Below are 19,992 nucleotides of genomic sequence, written 5' to 3'. Positions count from 1 at the left end.
TCCTCGTCTAGCGGGCGGCAAGGGAGAGGTTTTGCACTTGCACTTGAGGCGGTGCATCGGAGGTCGGTCAAGGCGCACCGTGTACGGATCGATAACCCGGCAATGCGAGGCGAATAACGCTGCACTCTCTGTGGTCGCTGACCTCTCTCTCTCTCTCTCTCTCTCTCTCTCTCTCTCTCTCTCTCTCTCTCTCTCTCTCTCTCTCTCTCTCTCTTGCCTTCTTCGAGAATGCTCCTACTCCACGAGGGACTCTCTTCGACCAAACCCTTTAAACTACAACAAAAAAGTCATTCGACAAAATGCAATCCTTAAAAATTCTCCGTTGCGATCGGAAAACATTTGTAAATTCTATTGGTTCACTCTATATATATATATATATATATATATAAAATCATTGCATCGATCGCACGAATCGTGGTACGGAATAATTTGTTCGAGTGCATCGTTCGATAAACCCTCGTGAAATACATATATATATAAATATATGTATCAGAAATCTGTCGGACGGTTTTCAGAGAAAACGAGTGAAAATCTTTTGCACGCGCGAAGAATACACAGGAATTTATGCGATGATGCGAGTGCATCGTGATTCTCGATCATCACGACTGGTCGCTCCATTCCACATGCATTATACATACGTACACGCGTGTATGCAAGTGTGTAGGAAAAAATAATATGCAGCGAAAGTCAACGTGCCGTGACCAGGAGTACCCAAGCGCCACCGGATAAATCCAAAATACTACTCGAGATAATGGCCGGCACGAAATAATTTTTTCTCCTTGCTCCCTCGACTAGAAATTATAGCTCCGCCACTTTTGCTTTTCTCAGAGTGAAAGCTCCGGACGCTGCATCGTTTTCCACTGTAAATTCGATAAAAACTCCTGATATTCGCGCTTTTTTAAATTCGCGTGCCCTTTGGAAAATTTTGCACGCGAATAATTCATTCGCCACTTTTTGTTTACCTTTGGCAAAGCTGCACTCGTGACCTTGAGAATGGAGCACCGACGGAAAACGCGGAGAATCGAAACTCGCATCTCGCAGGATTATTCGCGATAACCAACGCAGCTATATGTGCGGTTTCGAATTTCGCGTCACTCGTGCGAAAATGCAGTCTCGGTGCTAAATACTCGTAACTCGAAGAGTCACGTGCACTTTGTTGCTACCTCCAACTGTAACGCGTTCTTATATATATGTTAGTGTGTGCGCGCGAAATTATCACCGGGATTTAGCATGCGCAGTGTTACACAGTTGCGTAAGTGTGTTTTCTGAGAATGCAACTATGGAGAATCGTAAGACCCCGCGTTATCGCTCTTTCGTGTAAATAGTTAATCTCTGCAATTAATAGTAATTATCTCCGGCGAACAAAGAAGCGCCTATTTGTCGCACAGTCAGCCGCTTTGTACGTGCTTCCTTAACTCGATTTACTTGCGTTAGAAAACTGTATTATTATTATTGTTCAGTGGCTAATTTCACGTTTTAATCATCCAGGATCGAAGGTTTGTGTTTTTTATTTATTTTTCTAAATTTTGATTTTATTATGCGCAAGGTGAAACGCGACATCTAAAGGTTTATGGGGTTCAAGGGGAACTATGAAGAAGAACTTGCTCCAATGGTCCCTCGTTTCCTGCTTTACCTTCTTCCAGCATTTTACCGACGTTCAAGTTTCCGAATATCGACAGAGTAGGTCCCATACTTACTTTCCTCTCTCTCTCTCTCTCTCTCTCTCTCTCTCTTATACACTTTCTAATTTTACTCGCAATCACCAGAGTCTCGAGTGGCGCTAGCGTTCTCCAACGCGTTTCTTCCTCTTTGGGTATTTTTTAATTTGACCTTGAAACGTAAATATTTCCAGGTTTACACGAATCGTAGTGAATTTTGCTTCGGAGCAACGAAGGCTCGATGGAAAATTGAGCAAAAGATCGAGAGTTGCGAGAGTTCTCCAGTGAAACAGATAAATAATGGAGGACTTCCGGTGGCCATAAGTATGCCGGCTTCGTTATATCCGCATCCACGACATCTCTGCATGGAATATTTAATCGCGACTCGTCCCATCAATCGCCCGCCTCTTTTATCCGCGACTAAATTATCCACAACTTCCGGTGGTCGTTTCGAGTTCTCGCTCTCCTTACCTTACAGAATTATCGTTGAACGTTTAACACCTTCATTTGCGTTATTCGCTTGTTTCTTCTTCATTTACTCAATTTTGTCTTTGTTATTGGATTTTTCAAACAGGAATAATATTAATTAGGAAAATGGCGTTGTTTATTTAATCGGAAGGTTAATACAGCTCTTTACACGTTAATTAATCTTTGGAAATTTGTCAAACGAAGTTGTACTCGAGAGAAACATTTGTGGAGGACCTCGAGTACAAAGGTGATCTCATCTTCGGGGTCAGGATCCTTCGGGTAGGCCACTATATAGCTACAGAGTAGCGCGTGCACGTGCCTCGTACGTGGCAGCTGCAATTTTTTAGGAATAATTTAATTGGAAAGATATAGTTTTGCTTTAATTGGAAGGTCCATATAGCTCTGTACAAGTTAATTAATCTTTGGAAATTTCTTATAACGAAGTTGTACTCGAGAGAAAAATTTGTGGAGGACCTCGAGTGCAAAGGTGTGATCTCTCATCTTCAGGGTCAGGATCCTTCGGGTAGGCCACTATATAGCTATAGAGTAGCGCGTGCACGTGCCTCGTGTACGTGGCAGCTGCAATTTTTTCCTTCCCCCCCCCCCCCCCTCCCCTACACAGCCCTTTTACCACACACTCACCCCCGTAAGTCGATACCGACTTCCTGTTCTGCCATGGCTTCTGTTTTTCTCCTACTCTCTCGGTTCACCGAGCCAATGGATCATTATCATTCATGATTTCGATTTTACGTCCCAATGATTCCTATCACATTTTTCACCTTTGTCAGAATTAATCGATCGTTGTGCTCGAGGTGAATTCGAGTAAAAAGAAAGTTTTTTCAATGCAAAGCTACCTGCACGATGGTTACTTTGTCGTTTGGAGAACGCGAATAAAATTGTGAACCTTTGGAAAAAAAAGAAAAGCTTAATAATTAGGGAGGGGCAGGATCACGCGTCCTGCGACGTGCAAACCCTGCCTGCCATCTGTTGCTATCCTTGTAAATACGCGCGTGTGTATAGATGCTGCATCCTCCCGTTAATGGGATATAGGTCACAAGTATGCATGTACATCGATACACGCGTGCTACGAGCATAAAACGTTCCACGCCTGTAATAGAGAAACATCGATAAATTTTCCGTTAAAACGGAACGTGCCATTTTCCAGCTTTTTCCTAATTCCGTTAAATTTAACAACTATTTTTTCCATTTTGTATCTCACTCGCCCAAGGTTCTCCAAATTTTCCCTTCGATTTACGTTTAAAAATCATTCGTTCGATACTTTCTCAAAATTTCTCGCAAGAATTTTCCGGCCTTGGCGAAATCAGATTTCCAATCTGGAAAATTTGTTCGTGCGTGTGTGTGTGTGTATGGATGTACCTGTTCTGTCGCGAGGAAGGGAAGGGTGTGGGTGCGCAAAGTTGCAGCTGCCCGTGGAGAAAAAGCGAGGAACGAGATGAATATAAAGAGAAGAAACTGGGGAGCACGTGTTCTCCGCTGCTTCTCGACGGGCAGGTGGCCGATGTCGTTGAGCAATCTCTCTCCCCCTCGAGAGAAGAGCACCGAGATTTAGCCGTGCTCTGCCCAGACTCTCCGGCCCGAAAACCCTCGCGAAGAAAAGCCTCGAAACGCGAGCCTCTTTCGCCTATTTTCTTCGGCCACTCGTGGCGCTTCTTTCTTCCGGGCTATACGCGTGCCCACCCCCCCCCCCCCCAACTCTTACAAAATACTGGTCTAAATCTGCTTTTCTCGCCAGCAAAGCAAATAAAATACACGAAGAAACTGATTGGCGCAAACTGATTGGGCTTCGGTACGAAGAGATGAAACGAGATAAGATTGGTGCGTGCCAAGGAATAAAAAGAGGCAGGTAAAATGGTGAGTTCGGTGGTCGCATGGAAATATAGCGGGAGCGCAGGTGTTCCTTGTATACGCAGAGCGTTGTGGAGGCTCAGCCGAGAGAGCAGGTGATACTCGAGTTAAGAGAGCTTGCCTCTCGGCCCGGCAGGACGAGTATCGCGTCGACCGGTTTACCTGGACACGGATCGACTAGCTGTCGCTTAATAAGCGGTAATAAGCACCGATCGCACCAGAGGAATCTCCTCGTTACTCGCCGAATCACTCGTTTCTCTTCTCTCGATCCTCGCACCTGGACTCCTCGGGGCCCGATGCTTCTACGATTTTTATTTCGAAATCATTGATTATTCTTTATTGCAACTGCGCACTTTTCTTATTTTGGCTCGTTGCTACAAATTCTCTAGAACCCTGAAGAATTTGATGATTTTGTTAATTTATTATTATTGTGCTGATGGAGAATTGTGGCTTAAGGTTTATATATAGATTTGTTGAATAGTTTAATTGGTCAATGGGATATATATTAGGAGTATTTCTTCTATTCTGGTCGATTGGTACAAATTTCCTCGAATCCTGAAGAGTTTGATCATTTTGTAAATTTATTATCATTGTTTTGCAGAGATATTGTATTTTAAAGTTTATATGAATTTCTTGAATCCTCTCTGGCCAACAGAAAATACCAGAAATCAATAAATGTTATAGAAATTTTGCAAAGAACAAACACATTCAATTTTTTCAATTAAAATTTCGGAACGTATAAGTGGAATTTATTGCTAAATCCTGTAGGTAGATTTTTGTAATCCTTATCAAACTGAGCAACTCACCTGTATTATATCTATATGTATGCACATACGTAATCCAAGAGAATTTATTAAAATCCCCCCCTCTTTTCAGTCCAAATTCTTTTTACAAGTTTTTCTTTGCAGTAAAGTCAGCAAGTGAATAAAAAAAAAAAACAAAAACCAAAAAAGAGAAACAGAACGAAGACCAAAGATCCACGATTCTTCTTGCCCTTCATCATCCACTTCTCTGCCTCTCTCTTTTCTTCGGTAAATCAAATACAACATCGTAGTAGATTCGAGGCAATGTGCAACAGTTGGCAAGAAGGAAACATCTGTCGGTGGACGCGCATGCGTACACGTACCTCAGGTAGAACCTGCTCTACAGTGATTCTCAATTGTTCCTCAGGATCCTTTCCCTCGCCTGCACGTATTATACAGTAACTTACCTAACTGATGCTCTCAATATTCCACACGAGTCTCCTCTTAATTTATCTCACTTGTGTGCACCTTTTCCATTTTTGTCTACCTCACAATTTCGCAAAACACGTAAAACCTCGCATTGCTAATTCTTCGACACGTATATATACAAACGTTAAATTTACTTAACAATGAATGTTCACCATTGAGAAAATTTGTATCTTGAAGAGAATTTTTTTCAAGATTCTTCAACACCGAATCCTCGTAATATTCTGATTTTATTTCTTGCTCTCCCAAACCTTCCACTATATATATATATATATATATATATATATATATATATATATATATATAGTGCCTTGAGAAATATCTCGTATTGGCTCTGATTTGTTCCATTTCCAAAGCTCTCAGGATTTTTCGAAATACACACAGCCAGTGTTACTGGGTTAACGCTTGTCAAACGACGAACAATCTCGTTTGGAAGCTTCCAATCGTCGCGTTCCTTTCTTCGTTTTACGATGCCTGATTTATCTTTGTGGCTAGTTTTCGTTTGCTCGAACACGTGCAGCGTTCGTCTCTCTCATTGGTACAGCGTTGTCGTTGATTCGTCGAAGGAGACTTTGGAGAATTAAGAGGATGTGTTTGGCTGGTCCATTTGGCCAATGCTGCATCAATCAGAGGGGATTGAGTAGAGGAGACTGCGAGAAAAACTCTTCATGGAATATCGCTCTCGTGCTTATTTATAATACGTTGGATACTCGTATATATATATATATCTAGTATAATATACAAGCAGCTTCTTAACAACAAGACAGTTGACTGTTCTAGGAAGTTCATCCACTCTACAAATGATGACGATGATTTTAATTTCAATGGATCGACTCGTGAATCTCTTCATGGTTGTCATCGTCCCCTCGTTCTCTTCAAGATCATCCTCGGATACTGCTTTCCCCTCGAATCCAATAATTAAATCAGTTTTTAATTTCCAAGTCTCGTGGATCGTACGATTTTACAGAAAAGGTTACGGTAGGGCGACTGTACGAATTTATCGAGCAGATCGTGAAACTTTGGTGAGTCACGCGCAAAAATTACACTTCCGTTTTGGAGTTCCGGAAGGAGGAGGGTGGGGGGAGGGGGGGGGGAGGGGTTAAAAGCAGTCGTTACGCACTGCTCGCAATATCTATAATCGCGTGCTGCGTTTCTGATGCTAATTCGTCGTTCACCTCAGTTTTTTGTTACTCGTAACACACACCTATATACGACCCAACCATCGATCAATTCTCCACACAAAGAAAGATGCGATTCAAACGAGAATTTTCCACGTAAAAAAAGATCTTACATTTTCAAAATTTCATCAGTGAAATTTTCCCTCGCTCATCAAAATCCTTTGAACAATGGAATTACGTCACTATCCCCCTCCCCCCAAAAAAGCACACAAATGTATATATTAATGTACGATACACAAGGCAAAACGAAAATGCAAAAATTGAAATTTGGGAGATAATTGAAATGGAGTAAATTTCATGGAGCGATTGGAAAAGGTTAAGAGGATTAGCGATGCGAAAAGGGCTCGTTAGCACGGGCCTGGTGGACGTGCATGGGGAATGGAAGGGTTGGCGCACCTGGCAGCGCGTGGAGACTCGGTTGGAGAACATTTTGAGAAGCACTGCTCGTATTTGTGCCGAACGCCACGCGACCGGGTCGTCCGGCTGTGCCGCGTAGTGCCGCCGGGTACCCGTCCAATCAACGTGGTGGGGTTCCTTCGACGCCCGGAATCAGAGGAGTCTTATATTACTCCAGTCGACTGTCGGCTCTCACTCCGCCAACTTCACTCCACTGGCCGCTCTCGGAGAGATTGTCAATCGACCAATCGCGTACAAGTGCGGATTTCCTCGAGTTTCACCTCCGTGCAATATTCAGCGTAGAAAATAGATAGATATATATGGACTGGTGGAAGAATATCCAAGTGGTGCTTCGAGATATCGCGAATGGACGATATTAAGGGGATGTCGTAGCGCTGAAAGAACAAAAGTGACGATAAATCTCGTTAACGGTTCATTCTCGCGAAAGGTTTCGAGAGTAAACAGGATAAGCGAATCCTGCGACCAACAGCTTCGATATCGACGTATTTGCTTTGGTTGCGAGGTGTGTATTCGTGTCAAGGACGTATCATCATAACAGTCGAAAAGGACTCTTGGAACAGTGTGAAAGAAGCAGAGAGTCGAGTTTCGAACATCGCGAGCACAATTCGATTTTTTCCATGCACAGGAGGATCGTGGATCTCAGGACAATTGCTGGAATTTTGCAAAAACCAAGCAAAGTGGTGGAGCAACGCCTTTGACGAATTTCGAGTGGCGGGAAAGAGCGGAGAACGCGAGCTGGAGGGATTCCTGGAGAAAAGTGGCTGGGAAGTTGAATGGTGAAAAGAGGGGGGAGTGGAGGAGAATAAAAGTGGAGGGATAAGCAAATGCAGGAATTCTAGTGGTTGGCGCCATGCTGGAACGTTTTATCCAGGTGGAAAAAAGATCGTCCAACGCGAGGAATCGATAAATCGCGAGAGACATTTTACCGACTTTGATGAATAATCTCGAGATACGTGGATCAAACGTGTTATACACATGGTTCTTCGTTTCTTGCGCAAAATTCTCTTTCTAACACCGAACCTCCGCTTCGAGACTCCGTTTGAGCGGGAGTAAAGAGTGCGTAAGCATGTTGTGCGGTACGTTTGGAGGGAAGAAGAGATTACCTGGAGATGAGTACCGGTTAGTCAGGTCAAACACCATGCCCAGGGGCGTAACCTTGAGGGAGGGTGCCCTGGTCACCGTACGGAGGACCAAATCCACCAGGATTTCTCGATCCTCCGTGACCAAGGACTCTTTTTACGTCAAGGTAAGAGGTTCATTACCAAACACACACACATATATATATATACAAATAAAATAAAAACATCAAACATAACTGATAAAAGCTGATATACAGTTACACGCGAAACAGTCGACATTCCAGATCGATCGATAACGCGTTTAAACGTTTCTTACTCGTTTCCCCGAAGAAAAAGGAGGTTGGTTTGGGAGGAACGTGTTTGGAACGTGTTTGTAACGTGTCTTTACTGTTTCATCGCGTCGCTTTATTCCTATATACGAAGTTGCTGACTCGCAACGCGTATATCGTTCGCTCGATTGGCTCGCAAAGGTTCCGGACGGTCCCGAATCTACATATATGAATGTGAATGCGTCATGCCCCTACATATGTACATACATATATATATGCAAACCACAGCATTTGCCGGAGAATGCACCGCTGCTGCTGCAATGCAGTTGGAAGGAGGACGAAATTTATGGTCTCCCGTTTAGAAACGCAGTAGCCAGTCCTCCATCACGGCTCTCAAATGAGTATCAAAGTATACAGCCGCGCGCATGGGAGAGAAATTTCTGCGTAGGAAATTCTCTGTGATTTTCGACGTCTTTATCCACAGCTCTGCAGCCACAGCTTCTTAGATAATTTGTCATAACTCGTGTGAATTTATTTTTTTTTCATTTCGATCGATTTTTATTTATTATTGTCACTGGCACGTGGGTCGATACTCCGATACTAGTATTTTATATATATATATGTATGTATAATTGTTTTTTGGTGCGCGAAATTTATGCCAGGGACAGGTAAAATATCGACTCGGTTAAGATGGCGAGTCGTGCAACGCGGATCCATAAATTGACTCGATTCGCAGTTTCATTTTTTCTCTGCGCGATCTAAATCTGGACGAGGCGCTTCCCCCCACTCTTTTCCCCCTTCACTGCGACACTCGAAGGTGGTTATGGCAAAGTTGGAAAAAAATCGCGTAATTTGCGCAGTCTTTATATATTTTTTTTCACGATCTACTTTGGTGGTTCTTCATGAAAAGTGTAATTTTTGCAGCGAATAAAATTGTGGTGCGTCGAGTGGATTTGTTGCCGGCGATTGATTCGAGCTGCGAGTCGAGGCTGGGGCCCGGGTAGGCGCCTCTGCGGGGCGAAGTAAGCCGAGAACGACGAGAAGCTTGCTCGGCTGCATCTTTGCCTTATAAGGCGGCGGCCACGTGATGTGGCCGGCTCCCATTAGAAACCCTTTGTTATCCCGACCTCTTTTTCCCCCCTCGATTCTCCCCTGGCCCCTGTAGTGTACGGCCCTGGCCATTGGCGTCGCCACTCCCTCCGCTGCGCTCTTTTCTCATTTATTTTCTCCCTTTTTGGCAAAAGAAAAGAACTTTGATCAAATTTTCACGTTCGAACGAATAAACATACGCAATATCGAGAGATCGCGCGAGATTTTTGGCGTTGGAAACAAATTTCTAATTGTTTTTTCATGTATCTTTGGTGATAAGTGGGGGGGGGGGGGAGATTCCTGAAATACCAAAAACCGGAATTTGCGGGGGGGTGCTTATTGCTTTTCTGCTTGGAGGTTTTTGGTGTGGGATGTAGAAACGCGATAATCGGGGGGGGGGGGGGGGGGAGGTGTTCCACGAAAGGCGAGAAAACTTTTTTTTTTTCGTTTTTGAGAATTTGTGCGGTCTGAAAGGGTTCGGGATAGGGGTGTCCTTTGTGCAATGGCTCCTTTAGGCAATTCTGCTTCTCTCTCTCTCTCTCTCTCTCTCGTTTCTCCATTCGTTTTGCCCTCGCAACCTTTCCCCAGACCTTCTTTCACCACGAGATTCGCCATTCCTTTCTCGCGAAATACATCGCGCATTCCTGCATATTTTTTCCTCCAGCCCAGCTTTTCTTCAGCTGCCTTCATACGCGTTTTCCTCCCTCTCTTTTGTGTTATATGCAATTTACTAGGATAAAGGACGTATACGTAAAGCCAAGCTTGAATTTATCAACATCGCTGAGAAAAATGAAAAAATTTCAACTTATAAAGAAATTTGTACACCGAAACACGAACTTACAGTTTTAATAATTAATTAGTAGAATGAAGAGGAAATTTGTTAGAATCGAACAAAATTTAATCCTTTGAACTAAACTCAACAATTTACCAGATATAAATAATTGATTTTCATTAATATCAGTTATACTCGCATCTCAATGTACTTGTATGGAAACAAAAAATATCTCGCATTTACACCAAGAAAGAAGGATAATAAACACGAAAATGGGTCGAGAGATCAGAACAGGAAAATGGTCGCAGGAAAAGAGCAATGATTGGGGTGAGTAACGTAAAGAAATTTGCGTTCGATTATCTCGTCTCTCGTACAAAAACACACACAAACACAAAGATTGACTGGAAGGCGAGCGGTCTTTCTCGAAGCGAGTCTGGTTCCAGCTTGAAAATGCATCGTTTCTCGCCTACTTCCGGCTGGCAGGCGTTTATTAGCGGCTAGGAGAACGACGCGTGTGTGAAACACTCGCCGACATTCCGGCGCCATTGCGCAATCGTCGTTCCTCGATCCAATGACTGGATTATCGCGCTCTTGTTGCTCTCTTGCGGAATCAAGTTCGTCGAACTTGCCAATCGCTCGCTCCATTTTCCTTCCCAACGAGTTTCTATAAAGAAACCGTACAATTCGAGAAATTATCGTGGACAACGCTTAATTAACGTTTTCTGCCGCCTCCCCCTTAAAAATAAAACCGCTGGATCAGTGACTTTCAATAAAAACACCTACACACATATATATATATATATATATATGTTTACACGTACCAACATTTTCCTCTTTCTCGAGATAAAACACAATAATTATTCTCCTTTGCAATCATTCGCATATCTCGCTGCATTATTGTCAAGAATAACAACGAGGAGACTCAATTACAAAACGACACTTGCAACTCGTTCCAATTACTAATTCCGATAGCTTTGCACGCTTCGATGGACGTTTCGACGAGTAATTTTCTGTTTGGGAGTCGGTTGAAAGCGCCACTGGAGGTTCGGTGGAATTCCGAAGTAACGCACGCAGCAAACGCACTGAAAAACTTGGTCGTTCGGCCCTTTGAGAACGATACGAGTCGGAGAAACGCGATGCGCTCTAAAAACACAATTTAATTATTAGCGTACTTTTCTTCGCGTTTAAACGCTTATACCTGCGTAGGAATAACGTTAAAAATCTGTACTCTCGAATTTCAAGATCGATCGATAAAAAAGTAGTGGAAGTATAGTGTTTCGGCGGAAAAGCAACAAAGGAAAATTCTTTTCACTTTGTTGCTCCACGAGGATCAACAAAATCCTCCAAACGAGTCAATGCAAATTACACGGAAATTAAAAATGTTTACGGGACGGGAATTGAAAGGTATATATATATATATATATGTACATAAATCAGTGAATCGTTTGATTTTGTTGCTAAACGTTTAGTTACATCGGTAATTCGATATATCGAGTAATCGCGCAAGGTTGGCGTACGTGGATGTTTTGCTCATTTCGAAGCGACTCGGGTTTCGGCTTTTTGCTCTCTCGGTACTGGCGCGCCGAGATTCGAATCTCCGGAGCCGGAACGAGGCAAAAGGAGAGAAAAGAGAAGGATAAGAATTAGCTCGTGCATGGGGAATACACGGTCGACGAAATAAGAGTAGCTATATATATATGTGTGTATAGGGAGGGGGGGGGGGGGAGGTGCCTTACCGCCTACGACTAGAAACGAAGCGCGAGAGGAAGAGAAGCGTTCGGCTTCCGAGAACTCGTTTCCGGTCCCCGAGAAAAAAGCTTTTGCACGCGCTTGCCCTCGCGATGCCCAAAACCGAACCACTGCGAATGGAAATGGTCGTCAAGGTTTTTTATTCAACGATAAATTTATTACAAGTAAAAGTAAAACGCAAAAATAACCAGTAAATTCGTCCTCCATTTTGTGATTTTTTTTATGAATTATTTAACGATAATTCTTATCGCGTTATATATTTGAATAGATAACGCGGTGTACAGTCAATCGCAAAACGCAAACTCGGATTTTAACGCATTGCGTCGAGGCTAATTAACGATAATTGAGAGAAATTCCGCTGTGACGACGTCGCGAGTTGAAATTCCACCCTTTGGCGCAGTGGCTGGGTTTTCCTTCATTTTTCGCGCGTTTTCTTTGAATTTTCTGCTTAAGACCTCGAGACGTTGAATCGCGAGTCGTTTGTAGCAGTGCGCAGGGGTTTTTGACCCAGATTGCGCGAGTTCCTCCGGCTCTACGTGTTACACCATACAGGCACTACGGTATTGAAAGATGAAGGAAACACCGGCTGCAATTGCGAAAGAAAACAACCGTTACGTACCTATATATGTATATATATATATATATACATACATACAAACGTGTTACAAACAAGTTTCGATGCATTTTCATAATTTTCTCCCACGAAGAATGACCTTGAATGGATAATTTATTTCTGGAGAAATCTACAACATTTTTGATAGACTCTTAAGGCTGTGATAGAGCAAAGTATGAAATTCTACATTATATCGTTTTATTTATTTTTTAATCAACCAACACACACACACATACACAGTGGTTAATGAGGAAAAACAGGGATGATATAACGTAGGAGAGAAGCTATTGTACGCTGGAATGTTTTTGTACGTAACGTGTGTGTGGCAGGGAGAAGAATGGTGAGCCAAGAGAAAGAGAAGGGGGGGTGGATGTTGACATATATATATATATATATGCATACATAAAAGAGAGGAATTCACGCGTGGTGGAAAAGGCAAATTACAGCGCCATCGCTGCTCAGAGCACGTTCTTAATTGGTACAGTCAGCGGTTGGCGTGAATAGGGTTGTGGGACTGATGTAAACGCCCCCACTCCCTTCTTCATCTTCTCACGTTCTAGCGATCTTTCTTCCTTCATCCAGGCGCCTGTACTCTCGAAAGGGTCCCACTTCTGGTAGCGTTCGATCGTATCGAACACACTTCCCCCTTTTTTGCCCCCCCCCCCTCCCCTCCCCTATTTGAGATTTTTACACTTATCAGAATCGTGCGTGATATCGGACCGAGGATCGGACAGCCACGCTCTCTTCATGATCGAGCAGGTGTACTCCCGTAACTGCCCTTATTTATTTTCGACGAGTGGTTTGACTTATTTTGCGAGTTTAAGGATCGTGGGTTTGTACCGAGACGTTAGAAATTATGGTGGATGGAACTCGATGATGCGATAGGGGAATCGTGATGAATTCACCGTTCTTGGAGCTTCAATGCGAGTATCCGCAAGTGACTCATGTTTCTCGCAATAAATATCGCGACTACCGAACGCACGATCAATTTACGTTTATTTGATCCATATACATCGGTGTATTTTAAGGAACCAAACGAGCAGGAAAAAGAACCACGCGACCGATCCAGCGCCCGAGAAGAAACAAATCCAATAGCGTCGCAGAAGACCCTCTTCAACATCCTATAAATATATTCTAAGCTGTAAAACGAGCAAAAAAAAAAGAATAACGCGAATGATCCAATGGTCGAGAAGAGACAAATCCAATAGTGTCTTTGAAGAAGACTCTTCGATATCCTCCGGAACGATCCCAGAAGAGTTTGCAAGGTTTTACCCTGAAAAGAAGAGGAGCAATAGTTCCGAAATGCAGGAAATTTGCTGGAATTCTCGTTTCGGGAAGGATGAACGCGGTTTCTCTCCCTCGAGTGTGGCACGATCGACTGGCAACATTGTGCCAGCCGACAGAGCCGAAATCAATTAACTCTCACCAACGCACACACACACACACTCATCTAATGTATGTACGAAACTTCACCACTATCCCAATGCTATGCGTTTACGTACCGTGCACACTACCCCCCCCCCCCATCCCCCCCATCAAACACCCTCTGTGAAGCGTACAACACTCGTGTGGTACAGACTGTATATGTATTTGAACGAGCCGGTCGGAGAACGCGCGCTCGTAATCCGCTCGAGTTGCCACGGGCAACCACTCACACACGTGCACACTCCTACCCGATACTGATTTATCAACTCTCGCGCGCGCGCGCGCGCTGAATAGACGCGTCCAGTCGCGTATATACGCGTACGTCCTTTGTGTCGAGTTTTATTATTTCGCTATTTTGAAGGATTTGCACGGTCCGATCCACAACTCTGACCCGATTATCTCGAAACCAACGCATACGCGAAAAACGATCACGGTTTAAATGTAAAATCCTGGAGAAAATGGAAGGATTTTCCTGTAGGAAAATCAAGAGTCTTCCGATATTCTTCGCTAATCAATCGTTAAATGACGATAAGGAAAAATCGGATTTAGGGTCGAGGGAAAATCGTGTGGGAAAATGCGTGAGATTATTGGGTGTTGGAGAACGGTCGCGTGAAATTGTGGGTAGAGTCTGGATTTGGACTGTTGTGACGTGGTCTTCAGGGTGTGTTTTTTGCGGCACGCGCCACACTCTACCCTGACCAACGCAGTTTTTGGACGTCGGAGAAAATACCGTGTTCGGCCCTGAACAAGTTCGTGCAAAGGGTCAACGAGAATTAGTGTGTGTGTGTGTAGAAGGGCCAGCGGGGGAGGAAGAAAACCCTTTGCGCGCGGCACCCTCGTTACGGGCCTCTACCCCCCCCCCCCCCTATTTCTCTCACCATCCTCCACACAGAGCACAGCCAGTTCTGTCCGAGTTAGAAAGGTCAGAACGAACTGTAGTCGAGGAGAAGGAGGGAGATGCTGAAGCGAGACGAGGATGGAACGTGCTGTGTGTAGATGTAAGGAGGCTGAGGAAGAAAGAGAGTTCTGCTCCGAGAGAGGCTTGCATTAGTCCGATGTGGTAAGATACGAAAGGGGAAAAACTACTAGAGAGAAGAAAGATCAAAGACCACGCGCTGCATGGAGAGAGCGAAGCAATGGAGAGGAGTGCCAACACCCAGATGTGACAGCAGGGATGAGAGATACAGAGAGGAGAGGGAAAGAAGAGCTTGAGAAAATTGACTGGCACGAGGAAAGATGTGGATCGTGTCTGATGAGGGCTCGATCGAGCTGGATGATTTTCAAAGAGAGAATATCGAAGAACACGTCGGGTTTGCTCAGCAGTGTCATTGTGGAAATTAATTTTTGCTCGCGATTGGTTCAACGTTCTTAAACCGAAATCTCTGGTAAAGAATCGTATCGATAGTGAGAGTAGATTTTAGAGTTTTTGATAAGGTCAACCTAAATTTCGACAGTTTTTACTTATTTTGTATATAGATAAAAGGTAAAATAAATATAGAATCTTTAAATCTTTATAATAACCAGAAATACTCTTCGAGTTCTCACCGTGTACTTGAAATATAAAACGAGTAGAGTTTGATGAAAGAGCGTAAAATTGCAAATGAAGAATTTTGTCCTCGGAAATTTGCCAATTTATTGGATATACTTCAGTGGACTTTGAGTCGACGGTCTCGTGGGAGGGGGGAGCGAGTATACCGCGCGCGCGCGTGTGTGTGTGTGGGAGAGTAGGAATGTAGAAAAGGGCGAGCGTGTGGTGTGCACTGTGCAGAGCCGCGTGTGCTCGTCGAGTCGAGTCGAGTCGAGGTTGAGAGCATCGAGCGGCGAGCAAAGGCCACTATACAGCCGGAGCCAATGCCAGAACAGACCCGGAGCCGGAGCACCGTAGAGGCGGCGCTGCCAACGACCAAACAACCGAACGGCGAACCAACTACTCTCCACCAGACGCGTTCCGATCGTCGCGAGTGACGCACGCGCTGCCTCGACTCTCTCACGAATTTTCACACCCGGGAAAACTCATTTCCCGCATTTTCCCACATCCCAACTCAACGATCTTCCACCTCCTATCACCACAAAAACTTCCCTCGAAAGCAAAAAGTGTCAGTGAATATTTCTAAATTCTCTCGTGAAACTCCAACAGTGTTTCCACTGGGCGAATTCTTCAACAATTATCGAAAGAATCTTCGGTGCGGTGAGTTTGCAGCGAGGAAAACGGATTTCGTGACTTTTCCGGGATGAAGTTTGATCAGTGGTTGCACGGTTCTCGGGACTAGACATGTGATAAGGATCGATAGTTGGTTCGGAGGGTAAAGGAGAGAGCCGGCAGCTGTGCGTAGGTGGGGGAGGGGGGAGAGGGTAAACACAGAGGGATTTTCGGCCGATGAAAAGTGGATTTTCCGGGAGCCAGAGGCAAGATGGATTGGACGAGGAGACAGGACGCCAAGGCGGAGTCGCCGGAAGCCAACGACGCTCCTCTCACGCCGGACGAGAGCAACGATTGCTATTGCGAGGAGGATGCCTCGATCGACGAGGGAATGGTACGCTCTTCCACCGTCTCTATATATGCTCTCTTCGGCATCCTCTTCATCTTCTCTTCTCGATTCTACGTTCGACCTGCTCGCGCATTATTATCGATGACAGCGAACGCTCGAGGAAAATCTCAACGTTAGGGCCTTGCCAGCTCGCTGTCACTCGATCTATCGCGTTACAAACTGCTTCGATCCTTGCAAAACCCGCGGAAACTCCTCTCTTCGGCTTTCGTCGATTCCAGGCGTGATTCACAGTCCGATCAACGATAGAAATTGCACAATTCGCGAGGAATTCTATCATCGATGCGAAAAACGAGATTATTTTGTAGAATAATGACGTCGTTCAGAGAAAATTCTATATCGTTTTCATTTTCAAGGTCAACACTGGAGCCATGATAGAATTTCGTGAATATTGCGAATGACAGTTTTCTCATCGGGAGAAAAATGTTACGAGGAACAAACTATCGCAGGAACGTGATGGAGGAGCGTTTTGTCCAAGAGTACCTGGGCTTATCTATATAGCTCTCTGTAAGCCTGCGTGGCTCACGGGAGCCATGTGCTCGCCCGATACGACCCCGTTAATATCCCATTTTTGCCCCGAGCAAACTTTCCTAACACTCGGCCTATCTTTATTCTCCTCTACACTCGTTCCCCTCTTCCTCGTCGTTTTCCTCCGTCGCAGCGAGAATATCCCGAATCTCTTTTCAGATTCCTTTCCAACAGCCTCGAGCTCGTTGACTCTGTCCGGAATATTAAAACCAACTCGACTTTCCGAATAATCGATGCACGAAACGACAATTTTCAACAACAACGTTCTTTTCATTTTTCAAAGTTTTTCTCGATTTCACGTGGAAGATCACAAACGCGTTCCCTGCACCGGAACCACAACGTGCGTCATCGAGGAATGTAATTCTTATTGATTTTAGCACATCGAGATTATAATTCTTATTAATTTTAACAAATCGAGTTTAATCGATCGATTCATTTCATTGCTAGATCAATGGGCTCTTGATCGAATTTATCACTCGACTCGTTTGGTAAGTCACGTTCGAGTTGGTTTCTTATAGAATTGAACTTTGAGTCGTCCCATAACTCGCTAGCTCGCGTCGTATATCTATAGAGACATCCTCCTGCTACCCGTATGTTCGAGCCTTCTCGATCCAGTTACGAGACACTCGAATTACGTGCGAGTTTTAGCTGCGCTTGCGCAGTTGCAGAATTTTAACACGTGTCGCACCGTTAGCCCTTTTATCCGACAACTTCGAGTGTCTTCGACTTGCGAGGATGTGGGCCGATTATTTGACTATATAGATATATGTATTTTCGAGTCTAAATAGTTGGCTGCATTTGGTTGGCCTATAGATATCATTGGATTATTCTGGAAAAATATTCAACGTGGCTGAACAAATTCTACCTTGTACACAGGGCTCTATATAAATATGTAGGTTTTCTAGGGTGATACTTCAGGGTCTGCTCCGTATCTGCTTCGGAAGCCCGAAAATTTCTGAAAGCGATAAGAACGCACGAGCCACGTACACATGGACGTTTGTACTCGTAGCGATGATTCAACGACACAGCTGCCAGAAAGGAACTCAAACTCTTGGCTAGAAATTTGTTAGTCAAAATGAGAAATTAGGGGGGGGGGGGGGGTAAGAGTTGTAGCCTTGTGCTTGAATGGATTTAGTCACTCGGGTGTCTCTTTCTATTGGGTTTTTTTTTTAATTAAAAAACCAACGTAATCTGACAATCCGACTAACGTCCAATGGACGCACAAGCCTAATCTCATCCCAGGATCTCTTCAGGCTCTATATCACAGCACTTTTCACCCTCCTCACCCCTTATTCCGATGCAACAAACGAGCTTCGAGCTCTGTCAATGGGAAAAAACTTTGAAAACCTTCTTTAGTCTCTCAAACTAGATTCTATCAGTAGAGTAAAAATTCCTCATCCTGTTTAAAGTTTGAGAAGTATATTTATGATGCAACACTATAGAGTTCCTTAAATTAGAAATATAAATTCGTAAAATATTTATTAGAAAATTCACAGTTATATTGTATCAATAGCCTTTCTCTTTTATCAGCAAAGTAAAAATTCTTCGCCTAATTTAAAATTCAGGAATATATTTATGATGCACGATGCTAGAGTGTATAGTTAGAAATATAAGTTCATAAAATTGTAAAAAAAAACTCACTGAATTATAACATGAATATTCCTCCTCACCCTTAATAGGATCTCAAAGGAATTTCTTCGGACAATATTCCACTGTATTAATAAAAGAAGGAGAGGGGGGGGGGGGGGGACGAAGCATTTGACGAATTTAGCGAGAATCGACAAAGTGGATCAACGAAGAATCGAGGAATTTCGCTGATGGGGCGTGGAAGGAAAAGAACGAAGCGTTTAACGGTGCACGCGAAGAAATATAATTTCGACGAGGGTTCGAGTGCTCGATTCCCGGGGCTGAAGCCTCCTACGAGTTGGATCCGGATAGCAACCCCTCCCCCCCCCCCCCTCCACCCACACCGTACCAGCCACACGAGAGACGTCGACGAATCAGCCCTTGGCTTCGGGGATGAAACATGACTCACCATACCCCTCCCCTTACTCAATTTTTTTCTGTCTCGTGCCACACGTATAACCAGGGGAGCGCTCTGTTTTTCGGGGGGGTGGGGTGGGGGGGTTTAAAGGGAGCCGTGCCAGACGATCCCTGCCTGGACCCTCGCGATCCACCAACGAGAATTATCATAATCCAGTCCGACGAGTCGTAGAGAAAAATACAGGGCGGTGGTTTTCGGGTGTCGAGTAGTCCGCTCCCTCTCATTATATTTCGAACACATTGTATAACGCCCGAACGCGCCTGCGCGACTCCGCTGAGTCATCGCGCGAGGTTCAATGATTCTTCTCGAGGTTCTTCCAGCTCGAGACTCGTCCCGTGCGTTCGACTTGCTCCTCCGGTGCCCCTTCCACGCGCACAAACTCTCTTCTTCCTCGCATCGCACTCTTCAGCTTCTTCTTTCTACGTCTCTTCCGTAGTTTTACACTTTGGTCCCCGCGAGCTTCTTCGTGTACACGAGCATCGCGGTGGACGTTGAGTCGAGCCACGAGGAGAATTACCGAATGATTCACTCGACCACTCTCTCGTCGAGTATTTCCATGTAACTGGTGAAACTCGCAGCTGGCCTATGACGAATCGTTTGGATCACGAGGAACTGGATTAGGGATTATTTTTTCTGCTGGATTTTCCCTTGCTGAGTGCATCCGTACGATAACGGTGGGGATTCGTCGCGTGATCCTAGGGTGTCTTCTTTGTGCATGTGTATATATATATATATAGTGTTTTCAGGGTGGGCTTATCGCTACAATTCCGATTATCCGCCCTTATTATCGAACCCTCGAAAATTTCCCCGAGTTTTCTATTAAAATGTCCGTATACGCGAGAATGTAACTTTGTTGCTGTTCGTAGAGAAAAAAGCAACATTGTTTCAATAACGAAACAAAATTTTAACGATCGCATTTCTCTACACGTTTCGTCATTTATTGATATTTTCTTCTCAATTATGTATAACGATTTCAAGGAATGAGAAATTCGAAGAACGAAACGTTAAATGCAGGAATATCATTGGTTGAATTTGTAGAATTATTTTCCACCAACGACACTC

The 19,992-nt window shown here is 44.2% G+C and overlaps 1 protein-coding gene across 1 annotated transcript in view; it reads left to right on the top strand.

The window, feature by feature from the left end:
* The first annotated feature begins 7,701 nt into the window (after positions 1 to 7,701).
* The window catches only part of pico, a 54,350-nt gene continuing 42,059 nt past the window's right edge, over positions 7,702 to 19,992 (top strand). Inside the window, exon 1 of the mRNA XM_066737168.1 lies at positions 7,702 to 8,062. Coding sequence (XP_066593265.1) covers positions 7,883 to 8,062 — 180 coding nt within the window. The 5' untranslated portion in view covers positions 7,702 to 7,882. The remainder of the gene's footprint in view (positions 8,063 to 19,992) is intronic.

Source organism: Prorops nasuta, unplaced genomic scaffold (assembly GCF_024137725.1).
Source record: "Prorops nasuta isolate Cenicafe-Biocafe unplaced genomic scaffold, Cenicafe_Pnas_1.2 PNAS00017, whole genome shotgun sequence".
NCBI lineage: Eukaryota > Metazoa > Arthropoda > Insecta > Hymenoptera > Bethylidae > Prorops > Prorops nasuta.
This window is presented reverse-complemented; position numbering and strand designations above follow the sequence as displayed.